The sequence below is a fragment of the Dendrobates tinctorius genome, unplaced genomic scaffold (assembly GCF_039654945.1).
Source record: "Dendrobates tinctorius isolate UK_male_01 unplaced genomic scaffold, ASM3965494v1 ptg000091l, whole genome shotgun sequence".
Classification (NCBI taxonomy): domain Eukaryota; kingdom Metazoa; phylum Chordata; class Amphibia; order Anura; family Dendrobatidae; genus Dendrobates; species Dendrobates tinctorius.
Window position 1 is genome coordinate 14,299,272 of NW_027361759.1, and position 22,237 is coordinate 14,321,508.

A 22,237-nucleotide genomic window follows, 5' to 3' on the forward strand; every position below is an offset into this window, starting at 1 on the left:
AGAACCATGGGTGTTATGCTGCTGTCCACTAGGAGGAGACACTATGCATAATCTGCAGTATACACCCCTGGACGGCGTCAGCCTTCCCCAGTTTTTGCTTAGTGTCGCAAGGAGGCACACCTGAAGATTTTTATTCTTTACTCCGTTTTGTTTTTTATTTTTCGACGGATTACAGATGAAGAAAAGTGGGTCTCCAGCGAGACTCCCGGCATGGCTCTTTCCTTGGCCCCATATTATGGGGTGCCCAGTTGAAGTGGAGATGGTTATTCCCCATGTCGCTCCTTCCCCAGTCCCTTGGGTACTGGTTCGAAGTCGAGACCCCCCTCCTTCCCCAACCCCTTTGGGGTCTGGGTTGAGGTCGAGGCGAGGATGAAGACCCCTGATGGTGACAGACGCACCCTCCTTAATCCCCCTCTGGGGGCATTAAGTTGAGACGCCTCAGGTAGGGTCTATATAGGCAGCATTCTGCAGCTTAAACAGCCGGGGACCACAGCCCCGCTGCGGGCTCCTGTTGGGGCTGGGGGAGAGTGCAGTCAGACATGGCACATACAGAGACCGTGCTCCCTGCACCCCTGTCTCTGCGGCAGCACTGGCTTCATAGTGCCTCAGGGGGACCCCCATACGGACACCGCTATCGCTGCTGGCCCCACCGCTACTCTGTCTCTCAATCCGGGGGGGGTCTGGTTCAGATCCGACCCCCTCCCGGACATCCGCGCCGCCCTGGAGCCCTCCTGGGCATCAGGCCTCTAATTTAGACCGCGGCTTCGGCCTAGCTGGATGACGAATATTACACTCTATAGCAGGGCTGTGGAGTCGGAGTTAGTTTTGGTTGGAGTCGGTACAAATGTACCGACTCCAGCTTTAAAAAAAATGTATTAATATTTCATAATTGAACTTTCATATGAATTTTATAAATGTTACTCAAATATATATGTTCTATCAAACTGTGAACAACAGTGATAAGCAGTTCTGCTGGAGATAGACATTTCTTACTTCTTGTGTGTCACTGTTCTCCACTGCCCTTATCTAATCTTATACTTGGTTAACCTCATGCTGCCCCAACCCCCCTACTTACAATGTATGAAACTGAAAGTGAAAATGTGTTGCAAATTCTTAGTAGTAAAGCTCCTCCTCTAGACTAGATATTTGGTGTGAGTCTCCAAGCATCTCACAGCTGCTAGTCATAAGAGGAAGAATGTAAGAAGTATTATCCTTTCAACAAACTTTGCATCAGTTAACTGTGAGTACATGAGGAATAGCAGTATTACTGACCACTATATCAGTTGTACGACCTGGCAATAATTTTGTACAATTGTTTTTAGGAAAAACAATTGTCATTTGGATTGTGAATGCAGAATTAAAAACCTGAAAATGTCAAAGAAGCGTCACATTAAATCAGCTGTATTTGAACATTTCACCATCACTCAAGATAGAAAACATTATGTCTGTCAATGTATGACAAATGATCCAGACGAAAACAAATGCTGTGAAGCCAAGATCAATGCATATTCAGGCAAAGATAAAAATGCTCCTACCAGAGCTTCTAATCTAAAGAGACATTTACAGCGCTTTCATCCAGAAGTACTGAAAGCAGTGGATGAGAAAGACTGCATCCAAACCAATGAACCAGTGCCCAGCTCTTCCAGCCAAACAAAGGAGCAGAGAACTTTGCAGCCATCAGTTGCAAGATATTTTGTCAGTGACAAAGTTACTGTGACAATGACAGTAGATACATTTAAAAAACAGATCATAGAGCTTGTTGTAAAGGATAGTGTGCCTATTTCATTATTTTCACGACCAGCTTTTATGTGTCTGAATGGGGAAATGGCCCGCAAGCTTGGTGTTTCTCTGGAGAGAGAGAGTATTAGAAAATTAGTAATAGAAGAAGCTTTTAAACAAAAGGAAGAACTTAAACTCTCAAGGGACGCTTTCTGTTTCTTAAAATGGATGCCTGCACACGTCACAGAGTGAACTATTTTGCCATCAATGTCCGATTTGTTTGTGACAAAAATGAAATGGTTACCAAGACATTGGCAGTAAAAGACACCAAAGCTCATCACACCAGTGAGTTTCTCCAGGTCTTGGTGGAAAAGGTTCTGCAAGACTATGAACTTAAAAAAGAGCAAGTTCTTTCTGTCGTAACTGACAATACTATTAAGCTATTGAATGAGAGTAATGATGGTGACCAGCAGCTAGAAGAAAATTCTGGGTCCACAGACACAGAAATGTTTGAAATAGAGGAACACAGTATTGTAACTGAGGAGCAAACTGAAGTTGCTTCAGATGAACAGAAACATGATAGTTTAGATGATCTTGTTGAAACTGTGTCAATACGTTCTTTCATTCATCACATGCGCTGTGTTGTGCATACGCTACAGCTGGCTATAAGGGACAGTCTGCAAGAAGGACATGCTGCTGCACTGATTGGCAAGGTGAGAAAATTGGCTACTGTTGCCAGAACCCCTAAAGTTGACTCAATTTTGAAGACGTGCTGGAAAAGGGGCAATTATTGATCAAGCCACACGATGGGGCAGTACTTACTTAATGATTCAGCGCTTGGTTGAACTGAAAACCTTTCTTGTAGACATGGCTAACCCTCTACTGACGCTAAATGAAAGTCAGTGGAATCAGGTGACTGAGCTGGAAAAATTGGTAGAGCACCCATTTACAGTTACTATAAAATTACAAGCAGAGGACTTAACTCCAGGTATTTTCTTAAAGAAGTGGAAGAACCTGATGTTTCGCCTGTCCCAAAGAGGAGGGTTAATTGCAAGTGGCTTTGCTACATCAATGAAAAGGAGAGAGGAGCTACTATTACAAAATAACATTCTTTTGGCAGCTGTTTATGTAGACCTAATGCTTCGGATTCTTCTAGATGATCAACAGCTAACTAAAGGAAAAGAAGCTCTGTTTGAAATAGCAGTAAGGATGAAAGGGTTGCAGAACAGTCAGGAGGAACAAGAAGAATTTGGTCGTCCTGCCACATCTTCACCCTCATCAACTGATGAAGAATTTAATTTCGAAAAATATTTGGATCACAAGGACCGTGCAAAGCGTTCCCGCATAGAAGAGTCATCCCCATAAAAGAACACAGCCAGTACATTTCAGCAGAATTTTTCATGTGCACTAAAAGAAATTGAGACATTTGACCGTTCATCAAAAATAACAGTGCAACAAGCGATTCCTCTGTATCCTGACATTGTCAGAGATGTTGCCCGAGTGGTTACTGCTTTGCCACCAGCCCAAGTTAGTGTAGAGAGGTTGTTCTCTGCTCTCAAAATAATTAGATCAGATTTGAGGGCATCCATGAAGGAGGATCTGACAGAGGCAATACTTTTTCTGAGGACAAATTTATAGATTTCTTCTTATTAACTGCATAACAGTGTTTATTGCATATTTACTTACAAGAGTTTATAAAAGTTTATAAAAGTTATTTGCTATATTCTAATTGTATTCTAATAAATATAGTTTTTGCTCTAAGTGGTCTGATTACTTATATGATGGTGAGAAACTGAATAAGCACGATGTTAATATTTGACAACAACAACAGTAAATTTATTGTTACGAATTGGCCATTTATGAAGGAGTCGGAACCTGATAAAATCCAGGAGTCGCAGTCGCAACTGTGGCTTACCGACTCCACAGCCCTGCATTAAGACCCAGAATCTTATGAAGAATTTGCAGTCATCATTGGCCCCAATCTCCTCCCTTTTCATACTCTGACTCTGAAATATAATGAAACACTGTAAAGTGTCCTGGATGAAGCTGCACCTCCTATACAGAGAACCACTCTGCACAGACTGCGACAACCCTTGCATACACTGCAAACACGTTTCATACAATGGTGCTCCAGGTGCACCGAATGTCTGTGGAGAAAATCCAATTTGCCCGAAGATTTCATCCATTACGAGTTTATGCTTAAAATATACAACTCTGCCCTTCACCTCGCCAAACAAACTTATTTCAACACCCTCAACACCTCATTATCCAATAATCCTAAACGTCTATTGACACTTTTCATTCCCTACTCAATCCAAGAGTGCAGTCCCCAACCACAGATCTCCGTTCTGACTATCTGGTCAATTATTTCAAAGAAAAAATTGACCATATCCGAAAGGAAATTCTCTCCCAATCCCCTCATACCATTCACTGTCCTCCCTCTCCCACTGTATCTAGCTCACTCTTTATCTTTGAGCCAGTCACGGAAAAAGTGATAATGCTCCTTGCATCTTCTCGCCCTACTACTTGCACCAGTGACCCTATTCCTTTACATCTCCAGTCCTTTTTCCCTGCTGTCACCACACACCTAACAAAAATATTCAGCCTCTCTGTCTCCCGGTATCTTTGCCTCATTTAAACATGTCATCATGCATCCACTACGTAAAAAAAAACCAAACCTCGACCAAAACTTCCCTTCCTCTCTAAACTCCTGGAAAGTTTGGTGTATGTATATGTGTATAGATATATATTATATATATATATACACACACACATTGTATATACAGGTGCTGCTCACAAAATTAGAATACAGTGGGGGAAAAAGTAGTCAGCCACCAATTGTGCGAGTTCTCTTACTTAAAAAGTTGAGAGAGGCCTGTAGTTGACATCATAGGTAGACCACAACTATGAGAGGCAAAGTGAGAAAACAAATCCAGAAAATTGCCTTGTCTGATTTGGCAAGGTCGCTTGGAAGAGGGAGCACCCTCCCTCTACTAACTTTATAATTTTTGATGGATAAACATCCAGCTGTAGTGCGAGTACTGCCCGTGGCTGTGGCAGCCAGAGCTCGGCTATAACTTAAGGGGAGTACCTGGTGCTGATCATGCAGGCACACCTTCTGTTCCCGCAAAATTACCATATCGTACTGGTATGATATATTATATGTTGGCAAGTCACTGCAAAATATAACGTGTCTGGTACATCATATCTTTGGAAGGGGTTGAAGGAGTTGTCCACCGCTGAGGACAGCAGCTTCATGGTGTTACTCTGTCTAATTGGTTACTATAAACTGTTTTACCCTTGAAGAATGCAGGCAAAATGGCGTTCCTGCACATTAGTAGTAGCTGCTGCTTTAGGCAACCCCTGTTGATATCATTAAGTATTGCAATTACAAATGTGCCAGTCATAACTCTTCCTATAATCCATGTGTACGTATGTAATATCCATTATCTAATTGTTACAGATTTACAAAAGAAAGTGAAGGGCTTAGAGGAAAAAGTTAAAGTGAAACAAAAGGAAAAAGAAGATATGGAGGAAACTATTGATATTCTTCGCAAAGACCTAAGTAAAACTGAACAAGCAAGAAAGGAATTGAGTATTAAGGTGAGATTTTTATTTCTGTGATTACTAAGAAAATATAACTTTGTATAGCAAGGGGTTTTGCCAGTGCTAAAGTTCATTGCCAGTGTTCTTCGCCAGAATTATAAGCCTTCGTAACAGAGACTTTTTCTTACAAGATTGACTCATAATGACTAATTGGGGTAACACTTTATATTAAAGACCGCCTTATACATTGAATTCAAGTCACCTGCACACATCAATTTTTTCCAGGAATAGCTGACCATCCGATGTGTATGGGGGCCTTCCGACTCTCCAAAAATGCAATACAGAATAATATAATAACAATAGCAGAACAATATAGCCAATGTAGAAAGGGATACCATTAAGCACTGGAAATCAAATGTTTGTGCACCGGCTTCTCCTGATCCCTGTAATAGAGCATTATCGTGGAAATTGTACAAAACATGTGTTAGGGGCTTGCGGAACGTACCAAGTAATGAAGATGGTATAAGGTGCATTCGCAGCCCGGGGTCCACGGTGCAGAGATGGTAAACTTCTGCTCGGCAATGGCGGAGAACTTGGTGAACACCGGCGGGATATCCGCTGACCCGGTGTGCACAGGAGCGAACTCTGTTACCTCACAGAGCCGCTGATACAACTGCCGGAGCCTGTTATACTCACAGAACTCGGCTGGGCAAGCACTAGCTACAGTCACAGAACTCTGCCCCAGAGACACAGGGCTAGAGTCCCTCTAGACCACTAGCGCCCGGCGCCGCAGCTGCGGTGCCAGCAAGAGAATAGACTAGACTAATGTTAATTGCACCAAGTGCGCACTGCACCGATCCGGTGGACACCACTAACCACCAGAGCAGAGAGGAAAGCGCTTAACTAGCACACGGCGCTGCTGTAAGGAATGCTGCTGCTCGTGCGGTGCAGAGGTACATTGTGCTGGATGGCACTATATGAAGCGAACGTTCGTGTGGAGAGCGGGATGCTCTGTCGCACATAGACTATGCCACTACTGGCGTTGACTCTAACTCCGTAACCCTTATACCATACACAACCAAAGGGAGGGGATCATAATGAGTCAGTCACCAGTCTCATGCATCCATCTTCACACACACAGATACCCATAAGAGTCTATACTAGCGCATGGCCAAACGGCCATGCGACTCTTATAGCAGCGTCCTTACGGGACCTTCCCAGTGGACCAGTCGGAGCTGGAACGGGACCTGCGCATCCGACCTCGAATGAGAGGTCGTCCCATGGGCATGCTCAGCAGGCAAAAGGCAGGACTTAGTCCCAGGAGCATCTGCTTGCTGCTGACTCAAGCATGGTGTTATAGCAGAGCCTGAAGGAGCAACCAGACGCCTAGCATTAGCCTGGGCAAGACGCTGGGACCGACATCTCTGCTGAGCAGAAATCTCTGCGGCCACAGAGGAATGGGAGACCGCAGAAGACATGGCTTGAGATTCCCCCTGTGCATTGGGGTTAACTCGACGCCTAACATTATCCCCCCCCCTCCTAGGGCCCTCTCCCCCTGAGCCTCGCTACGCTCAAAGGCCGCAACAAGTAGCGGAGCGCGGATGTTCTCCACAGGCTCTCAGGTCCGATCCTCTGGGCCATGACCCTTCCAACCCACCAGATAATACTTTTTCCCACGTATCATCCTGCACCCCACGATGGCATTCATCTCGAACTCATCCGAGGACAAGCCCGATATCCCGGCAGATGACTCGGAGAATCGGGACACATGGAATGTATCGGTGATACCCAGGCGTGGAGGAATGGCCAGCCGGTAGACAACAAGGCTAACCTGTTCGAGGACCTATGTAGCAAGGCGCGAACTTAGTGGACTCGACCCGCAGCCTGATGCTAAGAGCAGAGAGCCACACTAAGTCACCAGGGTCTGAGCCGGTGTGCGTCCGCGGAGACCTTCATTCTCTCCTTAGAGGCATGGCATCCTGGGTGCGGTCCCAAATATCACGTGCCTCTGCCACCTTAGTCGGTGGAGGACACAGGCATGGGCACCGGGACTCGCGGATGCTGGCCGTAATTAAGGAGGAATGGGGTCTGACCGGTGGAGTTGGCACAGCGTTGATCAAGGCGATCTCCGCCCACGGCAGCAAGGATGCCCGGTCATCCTGCCTGGCCGAGACAAACTGTCGTAGGTATGTGACCAGGGTCTGGTTGGCCCTCTCAACCAACCCGTTCGTTTCGGGATGATAGGCTGAGGAGAGATTCAGCTCAATGCTGAGCAAGCCACAGAGCTCTCTCCAAAAACCGAGACGCGAATTGGGGACCCCGGTCACTGACGATCTTGTCAGGCATGCCGTGTAGGCGGAAGACATGTTTGATGAACAATGCTGCCAGGCCCCGTGCAGAAGGTAGCCGAGAGAGACTCACCAGGTGCACCATTTTAGGGAAATGGTCGGTGATGACCCAGATAACCGTGCTGCCACTATACTTGGGTAAGCCCACCACGAAGTCCATACCGACCATCTCCCAGGGCCTGTCCGCCACGAGGAGACCTATTCTTGGCGCAAGAGACGCACGCGCGAATGTAGTCTCCGACGTCACGGGCCTTATGCGGCCACCAGTACGTCCTCGCCAGCTCAGATGTCCACTTCGTCCCAAAGTGTCCACCCACCCTGGACGCATGAGCCCAAGAGAGAACCTCCGGTAGTAGACGGGTAGGAACAAAAGTCTTGCCTGGAGATAATGACTCGAGGGCGACCGGAGCCACGGTCCTCAGGCTCTCGGATGGGACAATTAGCCGAGGCTCTGTCTCCTCCTCCGATGACACTACGGAGCGAAAGAGACTAAAACAATTCCCAACAAGAGGAAAATTGGGGAATATAATATCAAAGAAAAATCCAATGATATAAAAACAAAAATATATCAACCCTAAAATCAATAAAAAAACGGACTAAAATTGTATACTCCAAATAACAATACCATACACCAGAAAAAATGGAGTTCCATACAAAAATTAATAAAAAATGTCACTTTTATTATATCATTTAATGTACATATGTAAGTAACAAACAAGTGAAAAATCCCTAAAAAATCTTTCTTAAATTGCATGAATCCAGGGCATTTAAAAAAGCATATATTACACACAAGCCATATATATGTATTACAATTTAGTATAAAATCCCACCTACTCATAGCATATGGAAAGATATGTGTATACATCCTCAAAAAACCGCAGGCATTAAATCTCATATGGTAAGGATTAACCCTTCAATAAATAAACCGCCCAGCGTTTAATTCGAAGACAGCCATATACTATCCTAACACATGCTTGTTAGTGCTTACCTATTGATAATACTGTTGTGCCCAGGAGCCTTGTGCCACCCCTTGACGTGCGTGATAAAGCACACACGAAACGCGCGTCAAGGGGTGACACAAGGCTCCTGGGCACAACAGTATTATCTATAGGTAAGCACTAACAAGCATGAGTTATGATAGTATATGGCTGTCTTCTAATTAAACACTGGGCTGAGGATGTATACACATATATATTTCCATATGCTATGAATAGGTGGGATTTTATACTAAATTGTAATATATATATATATGGCTTGTGTGCAATATATGCTTTTTTATATGCCCTGGATTCATGCAGTTTTTAAGATTTTTTTTAGGATTTTTTCACTTGTTTGTTACATATGTACATTAAATGATATAAAAAAAAGTGACATAATTTTTATGAATTTTAGTACGGAACTCCATTTTTTCTGGTGTATGGGAGCGAAAGAGAGCATCGGCCCAGACGTACTTCTCCCCAGAGAAAATGGAGTGTGAAGTGAAATCGGGAGAAGAACAGGGACCATCTGGCCTGGCGAGAGTTTAGGCGCTGGGCTGTCTGCAAGTACACCAGGTTTTTGTGGTCGGTATATACCTGGAAGGAGAACCGGATCCACTCCAAGAAGGCCAACTTCATTGCCAGAAACTCCCTGTGGTAAACTGCTGCTCGGTAATGGCGGAGAACTAAGTGAACACCGGGCGGGATATCCGCTGACCCCGTGTGCACAGGAGCGAAGTCTGTTACCTCACAAAGCCGCTGATATAACTGCCGGAGCCTGTTATACTCACAGAACTCGGCTGGGCAAGCACTAGCTACAGTCACAAACTCGGCCCCAGAGACACAGGGCTAGTCCCTCTAGACCACTAGCGCTCACCGCCACAGCTGCGGTGCCAGCAAGAGAATAGACTAATGTTAATTGCACCGAGTGCGCACGGCACCGCTCCGGCGGACACCACTAACCACCCAGAGCACGGAGGAAAGCGCTTGACTTGGGCACGGCGCAGCTGTAAGGAACGCTGCTGCTCGTGCGGTACAGAGGTACCTTGTTCTCGATGGCACTATATCACGCTAACGCTCATGTTGGGAGTGGGATGCTCTGTGGCACATAGAGTCAGCGCCAGTAGTGGCATAGTCTAACTCCGTAACCCCTATACCCTGTGCAGTGGGGGAAACGTGACGCCTAACAACATGTTTATTGTTCTTGCACATAAAACACTTAAATGTATGACTTCATAATGAAGCATCTTATGCCATTGTCACAGGTAAAATATTTTCACCACAATTTTGGAGGTAGTAACAAGCCAGGTCTGAAATTCCAAGCCTTATCACTGTCCATTAGCACTCACAAGAAGCAGTTGTAGTATTACATAGGATCAGATACATTCTGTGGTCCCGCCACTTTCTCAAGCAGATTATCAGGGGAATGTAGAATTGGTGTGTTGCCCTGTCCTTTTGTTATCAGGAGAGTGAAGCTTCTAACAGAGGCTTCTCACTGCAGCTTTCTCTACTCTGGCCATTGAAAGCATATGAACTCTTAGTATAATATATCACATACCCAGCAGGGTTAATTCAGGAGGAGTTGTACCCATACAAAACCGTTCACTGTTGGATTTAGTGTTCTTAAAAAATACAGAACAAAGTACAGAAAAATGGGAAGGGGACATAGGGCCCATTGAAGTGAGACAATGGAGTGAGATTTTGGAGAGGGTTCCCTACTTCTCACTGAATGGGCTACATAGATTGTGACCTCTGTACATCCCTGGGTATATAGATCACCTTTGTGGGGGGGGTAGTGAATGTTAGCCTCGTGTGTGTATAGGGGGGAGTGAACACTAGCCGTATGTGTGTGGGAGGGGGAAGAGAACATTTTCCTCGTGAGTAGAGGGAACGAACATTGCGTCATGTGAGGGGGAAATGAAGAAATGAACGGTTGCCTCGTGTGTGAGGAATGAACAGTTGCCCTGTGTGTATGCGCAGTAGGAACGTTTGTCCCGTGTGTGTTTAAAAACGTTTGCTGTGTGTGTATGGGTGTTTGCCTCTTGTGGGGAGTGAAGTTTTTCCTCGTGTATATAGGGGAGGTGAGTGACTTCCTAGAAAAGTGCACGGCAGAGCGCACGTTCACTCTTCCGTCACCATTGCAGTCTATTGGCCAAGTGTGCGCATGCGTCCGGACCCTGGTTGGTTGGGGATTTCAGACATATGTGCCAACAGGGAGACACAGAACGCAATGTAAAAGCTCCCGAAGCCTATTGCTTGCACGATACAATAATTGGCAGCAGGCTCTTTTATTGGCACATCTGGACTCTCATGATACTTAAAGTGGATCTGATATTTGCTCCCCAATCCGTGGGCAGTGTATATCAGGCACTGGCTATACTAACTCAGCCATTTAGATTTTCTTCTGAAATGCTGCAGGGTTTCAGAGAAAAGCATTATGAATAACTACCAAGCAGTGCTGTACACTAGTCAAACAGGTGGGTCCCAGGCGGCTTCTCCCTGCCCTGGATTGACAAGTCTTGGTCTATACGTGCTTGTTCGCAGTTCAATACAAAAAGTGAAACTCGTATACAGAGTCATTACAAACAGTGATCTATTTCAAGTGTTTAGTTCTGTTAATGTTGATGATTATGGCTTACAGCCAATGAAAACCCAAAAGTCATTATCTCAGTAAATTAGAATAATTAACAAAAAAACACCTGCAAAGGCTTCCTAAGCATTTAAAAAGGTCTTTTAGTCTGTTTCAGTAGGCTCCACAATCATGCGGAAGATTGCTGACTTGACAGGTGTCCAGGTAGCAGTCATTGACACACTCCACAAGGAGGATAAGCCACAAAAGGTCATTGCTAAAGAAGTTGGCTGTTCACAAAGTGATGTATCCAAGCATGTTAATGGAAAGTTGAGTGGAAGGTAAAAGTGTGGTAGGAAAAAGGTGCACAAGCAACCGGGAAAACCGCAGCCTTGAAAGGATTGTTAAGAAAAGTTCATTAAAGAATTTGGGGGACATTCACAAGGAGTGGACTGCTTCTGGAGTCATTGCTTCAAGAGCCACCACAAACCGGGCATATCCAGGTCATGGGCTATAAGTGTCGCATTCCTTGTGTCAAGCCACTCATAACCAATAGACCACGCCAGAAGCCTCTTACCAGGACCAAGGAGTAAAAGAATTGGACTGTTGCTCAGTGGTCCAAGGTGGTGTTTTCAGATGAAAGGAAATTTTGCATTTCATTTGGAAATCAAGGTCCCAGAGTCTGGAGGAAGAGTGGAGAGGCACACAAAATTTAAGCTGCTTGAGGTCTAGTGTGAAGTTTCCACAATCAGTGATGGTTTGTGGAGCCATGTCATCTGGTGGTGTAGTCCACTGTGTTTTATCAAGACCAAAGTTAGCACAGCTATCTACCAGGAAATTTTAGAGCACTTTATGCTTCCCTCTGCCAACAACCTTCTTGGAGATGGTAATTTCATTCTCCTGCAGGACTTGGCACCTGTCCACGCTGCTAAAAGTACTATTACCTGGTTTAAAAACAACAGTATCACTGTGCTTGATTGGCCAGCAAACTCACTTGACCTTAACCCCATAGACTCTATGGGGTATTGTGAATAGGAACATGAGAGACACCAAACCCAACAATTCAGGCGAGCTGAAGGCTGCTGTCAAAGCAACCTGGGCTTCCATAACACCTCAGCAGTGCTACAGGCTGATCGCCTCTATTCCACTTCGCATAGATGCAGTAATTGATGCAAAAGGAGCCCCGACCAAGTATTGAGTGCATTTACTTAACATACATTTCGATAGACCAACATTTTGGTTTTTAAAATCATTTTTCAAGCTGGTGTTATAAGGTATTCTAATTTCTCTATCGCTTCATTGGGGGACACAAGAATCATGGGTGTATGCCTCTGACACTATGCACATAAAAAAAATTATCTCCTCAGCAGTATACACGCCACCGACTGGCACTAAGTTATTCAGTTTTAGCTTAGTGTCAATAGGAGGTGGACACGGGTCTCTCTGGAGACCCATATCTACCTAATCTGCGTCGTTCCTTTTCAGTTTTTCAGAAGGATACAGTGTGAATAGTCACTACTGTACTCCCACGTAGAGACTGAGTACGGCGTGTACTGCCACCCCGTATCCTCATACGTCTGTTCGGCAGGACCCAACCGCTAGCACAGAAGCGTGTTCAGGTGACCCGGTCCTGCCTATGTCCCTTTACCCACTCGCCCACCAGAGCCTGTCAAGAAAAAAAAATTTTGAGGCTATGCCCTCATTTCCCAGACCACCGGGCATACCTTTTTTTTGCAGCGTTTTGGGGACAGCGCCGCTCCAGGGGACACGAGCTCCATGGTTCCTTGGGGAGATCTAAGGTTTAAAGGACACCGGGGCTTCCTTCCTTAGGGGCTTTTCTTCAGCCTGTTCCTGGCATTTTGTTTGCGCCGCTGTGGGAACTTTCTGCGCCTCATACGTCTGTTCGGCAGGACCCCAACCGCTAGCACAGAAGCGTGTTCAGGTGACCCGGTCCTGCCTACGTCCCTTTACCCACTCGCCCACCAGAGCCTGTCAAGAAAAAAAAAAGTTTTCAGGGTATGCCCTCATTTCCCAGACCACCGGGCATACCTTTTTTTGCAGCGTTTTGGGGACAGCACCGCTTCAGGGGACACGAGTTCCTTGGGGAGATCTAAGGTTTAAAGGACACCGGGGCTTCCTTGCTTAGGGGCTTTTCTTCAGCCTGTTCCTGGCATTTTGTTTACGCCGCTGTGGGGACTTTCTGCGCTGCTATGGGGACCTCCGCTCCCCTCATGCTCCGGCGGTCACCGCCTGTAATTTAGGTCCCGGCTTCTCTCGGGCCTAGTTAGTGCTGACTCCGCCCCCTTCCCCTCAGCCTTTCGTGCATGCTTTTCTCCCGCCCATCTCTCTCCCTCTCCTCTTCCTGTGTGCAGCGTGAGGCTCCGCCCACTACTCTCAGCCTCCACGGTCTGCTGGAGTCACCGCCATCTTGCTCCCCTCGACCCTGCGCTTAGTTTCGCCCTTCTTCCGGCTGCTGAGTGCGGGATCCTTTTCAGCAGCGCGCTTTCACCGGCTGGGTTCCCTGCTAGCGTCTAGCAGAGACCCAGACAGGAGCACCGTTCTAGGTCCTCTTCCCACTCCATTTCACCATCCGGCATCAGTTAGTGGGTCTGCTCACCATGCCTAAGCACAAAGGGAGAGCCTGCTCGTCCTCCAGCCTTCCTCTTCTCTGGTCAGACACTTTGCGTGCTTTTCTTGCAAAGGCAGACTCCCTTCAGGTCGGTCCTCTCCCCTCTGTCAGGCCTGCAGCAACCCAATGGTACCCACTATTCAGGAGTCTTTTTACCCCAGGCGAGACAGAGATCCCTATCCTGGGGTGGGCTTCCTCTCTGTCGCAGTCTGTGGCGGACCTCACCAGGGTATCACAAACCCTGGTGTCCGTGCTGGACAGATTGCCCCTTCCGGCTCCTGCAGTCGCCAGTGTGTCACAGGATTCTCCGTCCGGCCATTCCAACTCAGGTCGCAAGAGACCCAGACAGGAGCACCGTTCTAGGTCCTCTTCCCACTCCATCTCACCATCCAGTCCTTCATGGCAAGATCCCTCTTCCGGATCCTCCTCTCCTGAATCAGGCGAGGCATCTCCGGACATGCTTTCAGAGGATGAGTCAGACCTAGATTCAGAACAGGCCTCCAGCATGACAGATATGGTCCAGAGCCTTATTGTAGCGGTCAACCAGACCTTAGGCATCAAGGATACCTCTACAGAACCCGCAGAACAGGCCGTTTTGTTTAGACGGTCAAAACCACCTTCCAAGGTCTTTGCCCCACACAGTGAATTTATGGAGGTACTCAAGAGGGAAAGGGAGAAGCCAACCAGACGCTTTCAAAGAGGGAAGCACCTTGGCATCCTATATCACTTCTCCCCTGAGCTCACCGCTAACTGGATGACTTCCCCTGCTGTGGACCCGCCGGTCTCCAGACTGTCCACCAACATGGTCCTCCCTCTTTCTAATGTGGCGTCCCTCAAGGATTCCAACGATAGGATTATAGAATCGCTGGCAAAATGGGCCTTTAAAGCGGCAGATTCTACATTATGCCCAGCCTTTGCCTCTACCTGGGTCTCAAAGGCCATAGCCAGATGGGCCAAACAGCTTCGTAACTGCACCGTTGCGGGAGCTCCTCCGAGGGAGCTAGCCGACCAGATTTCTTATGCAGGAAAATATTTGGTATCTGCCTCCCTGGATGCCGCTTCGTGCGCTGCTCAGACGTCCAGTAATATGGTGGCCATCCGGAGGAACATTTGGCTCAAAGCATGGCAGGTGCACCTTTCGTCAGAGAAGTCGCTAACCTGCCTCCCCTTCCAGGGAGACCACCTGTTTGGCTTCATGTTGGACCAGATTATTAAGGAGGCCACTGGGGGCACGAGTTCCCTCCTTCCACAGTCCAAACCTCGCAGGCCCTCCCTAAAGCAGCAGTTTAGCTCCTTCCGGCCGTTTCGCAGCGACAGATGATTCTTCCAGTCAGGGCAGGCCGCAGACCCTCTAGGTCAGAAAAAAGGCTTCCATCAAGCCCACTCCTTCCTGGCGTCCCACTGTAGGTCCACCAGGCCCACGCCTGGCAGATCTTCCTCAGCATGACTCCTGTCCAGAGTCCAGCGTATCTCCCAGGCTAGTCAGTCGTCTCCTGTTTTTCAGGGATGTTTGGCTCGCCTCGGTGGAGGATGCATGGGTCAGGGAGGTAGTATCCTCCGGATACAAGATAGAGTTCACTTCGCATCCCCAAGATCAGTTCTTCGAATCCCGTCATCCAAAGGATCCTGCTCTGGTTCCGGGTTTCTTTGCGTCCATCGCCTCTCTTCTCAGTTCGGGGGTTATCGTCCCCATCCCAAAACGAGAACGCTTCACAAGTTTCTATTCAAACCTGTTTGTAGTGCCAAAGAAGGGTGGCGGGGTTCGGCCCATTCTGGATCTAAAGTTACTGAACAAAAGGGTCCGCCTGCGACATTTCATTCCTGCGACATTCCTCCGCTCAGTAATTGCTTCCATGGAATTCCTGTGCTCCTTAGACATCCAAAACGCCTACCTCCACGTTCCGATTTGCCCAGCTCATCAGAGGTTCCTGCTTTTGCAGTACAGCGGAACCACTTCCAGTTTGTCGCCCTGCCATTCGGACTCGCGACCGCTCCCTGGGTCTTCACAAAGATCATGGCACCATTGATGGCCATTTTGAGGATCGGGGGCCTAGTGCTTATCTCGTACCTAGACGACATCCACATCAAGGCTCCGTCTCTCTCAGGCCCAGGAAAGTCTGTCCATCATCCTTGACTCCCTGGCCCAGTTCGGGTGGGTATTCAAGAGAAAAAAGTCCTGCCTTGCTGCGACTCAGTGTCTTGTCTTCCTAGGCATGCTGTTCGACACCCGACAGGCGAGAGTTTTTCTCCCTGAAGAGAAGAGAGCAATCCTCCAGCAAGGGAGTTCATTCTCTGCAAGTCCCTCAGCTTCCTTCTGAAGGTCCTGGCCAGAACAGTGGCAGGCTCTTAAGCAATACCCTTTGCTCAATTCCACTTGAGACCGCTTCAGCGGGCCATCTTTCGCAGTGGGACAAGTCTGTCCTAATAAAAGAAGAAGCGATCCAGCTGAGTGCTCTGGTGATTTATTGAATGCTGTTCAAACAACAGAACGTTGTTTACGCGTTTCTGGCTAGACGCCCTTAATCATAATGGTTATGATTAAGGGCGTCTAGCCAGAAACGAGTAAACAACGTTCTGTTGTTTGAACAGCATTCAATAAATCACCAGAGCACTCAGCTGGATCGCTTCTTCTTTTATTATTGCTGTGCGGCCAGGGCAGGGCCGGATCCGAGTCTGAGGTGCGGTGAGGTCAGACGTGGTTGAGCTGGACTTCTATACAAGTCTGTCCTGTCGCTGGATCGTCCGCTTCATCTCCCTTCCCGAGTCAAGCGGTCTCTCAACTGGTGGCTGTCATCCTCCCTCATCCTTCATGGCCGGTACTTCCTGTCCATTGGCAGGTGGTGACGACGGACGCCAGCCTTCTTGGTTGGGGGGCCAGTTTTTTGCCATCTGACGGTTCAGGGGCGTTGGTCGGCGCAAGAGTCCTCTACTGATCAACATCCTCGAAATCAGGGCCATTCTTCTGTCCCTCTGTCACTGGGAAAGGCTTCTCAGGTGTCTGCCAGTTAGAATTCAGACGGACAATGCCGATTTTCTCAGCCGCGAGGGTCTCGCGGCAAGAGAGTGGTCCCTACATCAAGAAATCTTCCGTCAGATTTGCCTTCGATGGGGAACTCCGGATGTGGACCTCATGGTATCTCGGCTGAACAGGAAGGTTCCACGGTTCGTCTCCAGGTCCCGCGACTCTCGTGGTGGGTGCCAATGCTCTAGCCATTCCCTGGTCGCAGTTCGTGCTTGCCTGTTTCCTCCCCTTCCCCTGCTTCCCAAGCTGTTGAAGAAGATCAAACAAAAGGGATGCTGGTCATTCTGATTGCACCGGATTGGCCCAGAAGGTCTTGGTTCGCAAAGATAGTCAATCTTCTGGCGGACGCCCCTTGGAAGTTCCCAGACAGGCCAGAACTTCTGTCACAAGGACCTATCTGCCACCAGAGTTCTCGGTCACTCAATTTGACGGCGTAGCAGTTGAAACCATGATTTTGAGAGTGTCCGTTTTTTCCGATCGGATGATACGCACCATGATCCAGGCTAGAAAGCCGTCGTCTTACAGGGTCTATTACACTGGTCAACAGCATTTTTGGTGCCAAAGATATTTCATCGAATTTAGGGTATTTTTGGGGTGCTGATTCTGAATATGTCATCAGTTTTGCCAGATTGGCTCAAGTTTTTGAGATTTTTGGTATCTTATTTATAGCACTTGTTGGTAAATGCGACGCATCATCTCATTAATTTCTTTGGATTAGTACTTGAACTGAGCAGTTCTCAATATAGTTTTGTGTTAATTAGTGTTCTAAAAGTTTGTTCATAGCTTGATTTTTGTACTAACTTTATGTTGTTGTCTGTTTTCCAGTGAAAAGCATGAACTCATCATGAAGAAGTTGTCTTAACGATCCAGACTCATTCTGTTACATTTGTGGTGAATATACACTGCCAAAACATAGAAGAAACATAACACACTTCGTAAAAAAAGTGTATTTTGCCTATTTTGGGGTTATGCTTGGGGACCAAGACAAGTTTTGGGCACCACACATAGTGTGCAAAGCATGTATCGAATTATTACGAAAATGGAGCAAAGGACAAAGAAAAAGCTTCAAATTTGGTGTTCCAATGGTGTGGAGAGAGCCAAAAAATCATCATGATGACTGTTATTTATGGTAAACACAGGTACAGGCACATCTTCACAATGAGGGACAGGCCTTCTTGCAGATTCCATGTTACTCCCATTTTCGTTTCTTATGCTTATTGAATCCTTGCACTTGCACTGCACAGAAATAACAGTCATCATGATGATTTTTTGGCTCTCTCCACACCATTGGAACACCAAATTTGAAGCTTTTTCTTTGTCCTTTGCTCCATTTTCGTAATAATTCGATACATGCTTTGCACACTATGTGTGGTGCCCAAAACTTGTCTTGGTCCCCAAGCATAACCCCAAAATAGGCAAAATACACTTTTTTTACGAAGTGTGTTATGTTTCTTCTATGTTTTGGCAGTGTATATTCACCACAAATGTAACAGAATGAGTCTGGATCGTTAAGACAACTTCTTCATGATGAGTTCATGCTTTTCACTGGAAAACAGACAACAACATAAAGTTAGTGCAAAAATCAAGCTATGAACAAACTTTTAGAACACTAATTAACACAAAACTATATTGAGAACTGCTCAGTTCAAGTACTAATCCAAAGAAATTAATGAGATGATGCGTCGCATTTACCAACAAGTGCTATAAATAAGATACCAAAAATCTCAAAAACTTGAGCCAATCTGGCAAAACTGATGACATATTCAGAATCAGCACCCCAAAAATACCCCAAATTCATTAAAATATTTTGGACACCAGAAAAAAAATTTTTTTTCGTTGACCTGTGTTATCGGACCTGCAAAGCCTATTTCCACTGGTGTGATTTCAATGACACTCCACAGATTACTTTGTTGCTTCCTTCCATTTTGGCCTTTCTACAGGCGGGTCTGGATGCTGGGCTTGCCCTTAGTTCTCTAAAGGGTCAGGTGTCAGCCCTTTCCATCCTCTTTCAGAAATCCTTAGCCTCCCGTTCTCAAGTCAGAACTTTCCTTCAAGGAGTGGCGCATGTGGTTCTCCCGTGCCGGAATCCTGTGGACCCCTGGGACCTCAATCTTGTTCTGGAGGTCATGAGGGGTTCTCCCTTTGAACCTCTCAGAGAGGCCTACCTGTCCGTTCTGTCCTGGAAGGTGGCTTTTCTTGTGGCTATCACCTCCATCATTCGCGTCTGAGTTGGCGGCTTTCCTGTGCCCCCCCCCTTCTTGGTTCTTCCCCAGGATAAGGTAGTGTTGCGGCCTCCGCCTTCTTTCCTTCCCAAAGTGGTATCCACTTTTCACTTAAATGAGGATAATGTCCTCCCTTCCTTCTGCCCTGCTCAGGCTCATTCTCTGGGGCGTTCATTGAACAGGCTAGACCTGGTCAGGGCGGTGAGGATCTATCTGGCTCGGACTGCCTCCTTTAGGAAGACGAATTTCCTATTCGTCATTCCGGATGGTGCACGTAGAGGCCTGCTCGCTGGATCAGAACTGCAATTTACCGGGTTAAGAACAGAGGGCCTCCCCCTGGGATTAAGGCTCACTCTACTCAGGCAGTGAGCGCCTCCTGGAAGGTACACCATGGGGCATCCGCCCTACAACTTTGCAAAGCGGCAACCTGGTCTTCCATCCACACGTTTGCCATATTTTACAAGGTTCCATACCTACGCTTTGGCGGACGCCAGCCTGAGCAGAAGGATCTTGCAGGCGGCAGTGGTGAGTTCTCCAATCTGAATGGATTTTTTTTCTGCTGTTTCCCTCCCCAGGGACTGCTGTGGGACGTCCCATCGTTCCTGTGTCTGCCAATGAAGTGATTAGAGAAAACAGGATTTTTGGTTGCTTACCGTAAAACCTGTTTCTCGGAGGCTTCATTGGGGGACACAGCACCCCCTCCCATGTTTTACAACTCTTGTTCGTTCTTCTGTGTGCTATTGTTAGTTTGAGTTGTCTGTTTATTCTTTCTATTTTGTTGCTTTTTATACTGCTTTCTCACTAACTGATTAACTTAGTGCCTGTCGGTGGGATGTATACTGCAGAGGAGGAGCTAACTTTTTTATGTGCAACAGATTTTACTGTAAGCAAGCAACCAAAAATCCTGTTTTACTGAGATGACTTTTGAGTTTTCATTGGCTGTAAGCCATAATCATCAACAGTAACAGAAATAAACATTTGAAATAGATCACTCTGTTTGTCTGAAATAAATTAACTTTTGATATTCTAATTTTGTCAGAAGCACTTGTATATAGAGAGACCTGTCAGTCATTGGCAGCAGACATGGAGAGGTCACCAGGAACCAGACTTTTTGACTATTCACCAGTGCAGCTTGCTCACCAACCGGCTTATAAAGTGTGTCTACATGACTGAAATCATACAGCCAGTATCAGATGGCCTTACAGTTTAATGTATTATTATTTTTCTTTTTAATAAAGAAGGCAATTCTTTTAATTTATTATGCAACTAGCTTAAAATATTACGGCAGGAGCATTTTTTTGTTACTATTTTTTTCTGTCAATAGAATAGAATTTGCTCAGTTCACAAATATTTTGCTTTTTTTTTTCCCCTAAATGTTCTTATAAATGGCTCTATAATAAAAAATATACCGTAATCTATTAACCTTGTATGTTTCTTATCGTCATTACAATACAGGCATCTTCACTAGAAGTTCAGAAGACTCAGCTGGAAACCCGTTTGGAGGAAAAAGAAGCAATTCTGAAATCCCAACAAGAAGAGCTGAGCAAACATTCCCACATGATTGCCATGATACACAGCCTGAGCAGCGGCAAACTCAACACAGAGACTGTGAACCTCAGCCTTTAGCGACATTGCTGTATTTTACAATCTGTTAGGAGCAAGTCCATAACATCACAGGGAAGGATAGTCATGCCAAACTGTAACTTTTTTAAATGAAATCCTAATGATGAAATCTGTACTTTTTAATGGTTTTATGATACAGTACAAGATTACCAAGTACTCTATAATTTATACAAATCCTTTAAAAGTTATATTGGTTTGGCTTTGGTAATGCTTCTGGTGTTTGAATTGTATTATAAAGACGTCTCTGTCTTCATTATGTCCCCCATACACATTAGATTAACATCGGCCATACCCACAAATATTAACAGGTTTTGACCGACATTTTAATGTGGATGGAGTCCCCTGACAGAATACAGTCAGAGAAGCTAAGGATCCAGTATTTCCGATTTTCAGATTGTAGATCTATTTGTTCTCTAAGAACTAAGCTGCCTCCATATTTATCTGACAACGGCGCTCTCATAGAGAATATAGCAAGCTCTCCTGTGTATGGGAGGATCGGGGGAAATGGCTGCCAGTTGATCAATCTTCCAAACCAAGTTATCTATTATGTATGGGGGGCTTTACTCTCTATTTTATTTTTTCACCATTTTGAAAGTCTTTGCTTACAGTGAGTGAAGATGTGGAAATACTCATTGTTACCATAGAAACTGTTTTTTAGCCCTTGTATCTGTATTTGTATTTTCAGTCTTTGAATATAAATGTTTCCACACACTAAGCAGAAGCAGAGATCATAAAAATGGTAAGAAATTGAAAAGCCAATTTATTAGAAAGCTGCATAACTATTTATTTTACAGTGATTAAAACTGTCTTCATATAAATGTTGGAGCTTCTAGCATGTCATTAAAATGACTATTGTTTTCCCGTTACTCCTTAGTAACGGTAAATGCTAAGTGAGAGATTGGATTCTACTGGGACAAGTGAATTTTTAGTTGCAAGGTTCAAATAAGTAATGAATTTTTGCTCTTTCATCTTATCAGTCCTCAGTGCACTTTTACCGTAAAGAATATGAATTACAATTTTAGTGTATTTATTTTAGCTAAAGTATGAAATATTTTGTAATGAGTGTACAACCATATTCCAATTTCACAATGAACTCCCTAATCGGCACTACAGATGTCACATTGGTGGTTTTAGAAATGCCTGCAAAGTACATAAATTGGTGCATTTGCTTTTTTTAAATTAATTGTCTAACATGAGCTTGAGTAGTTATTGTCTTTTGTATGTGTCTGAAAATATTAAAAGGCTAAATATGTACAGCATGTCTTCTGACATTTTTTTTCCTTGTTATTTCTCCATTGTACAAACTACTGATATATCCTGAAGATATTTTTTTTATCAAATCTTTTTTATTTAAGGGGAAGGTGCAATAAAAAAAAAATTGTAGCCAATTGAAAAATTGTAAAATATTTGTTTTTTTAATGTTATAATTTTTTAATTAACTTAAATATGAAAAATAATGTAAAAAAGTTTGGTATTTCCACTTTTATACACTAGGGAAGCATCTGTTGAAATTTGCCATGAAAACCTAATGAACAACTAGCTCACGTTACAACTGCAGTAAATGTGGTCTGAATCTGCTGAC

General features: G+C 45.5%; 1 protein-coding gene across 4 annotated transcripts in view; it reads left to right on the forward strand.

The window, feature by feature from the left end:
- CIP2A (cellular inhibitor of PP2A) overlaps window positions 1–21,909 on the forward strand; it is a 122,918-nt gene extending 101,009 nt beyond the window's left edge. For all 4 annotated transcript variants that reach the window (XM_073586247.1, XM_073586245.1, XM_073586248.1 and 1 more), the window contains 2 exons: window positions 5,183–5,322; window positions 20,488–21,909. In XM_073586247.1, the coding sequence (XP_073442348.1) occupies window positions 5,183–5,322; window positions 20,488–20,658 (311 nt within the window). In that variant the 3' untranslated portion in view covers window positions 20,659–21,909. The remainder of the gene's footprint in view (window positions 1–5,182; window positions 5,323–20,487) is intronic.
- The last annotated feature ends 328 nt before the right edge of the window (window positions 21,910–22,237 follow it).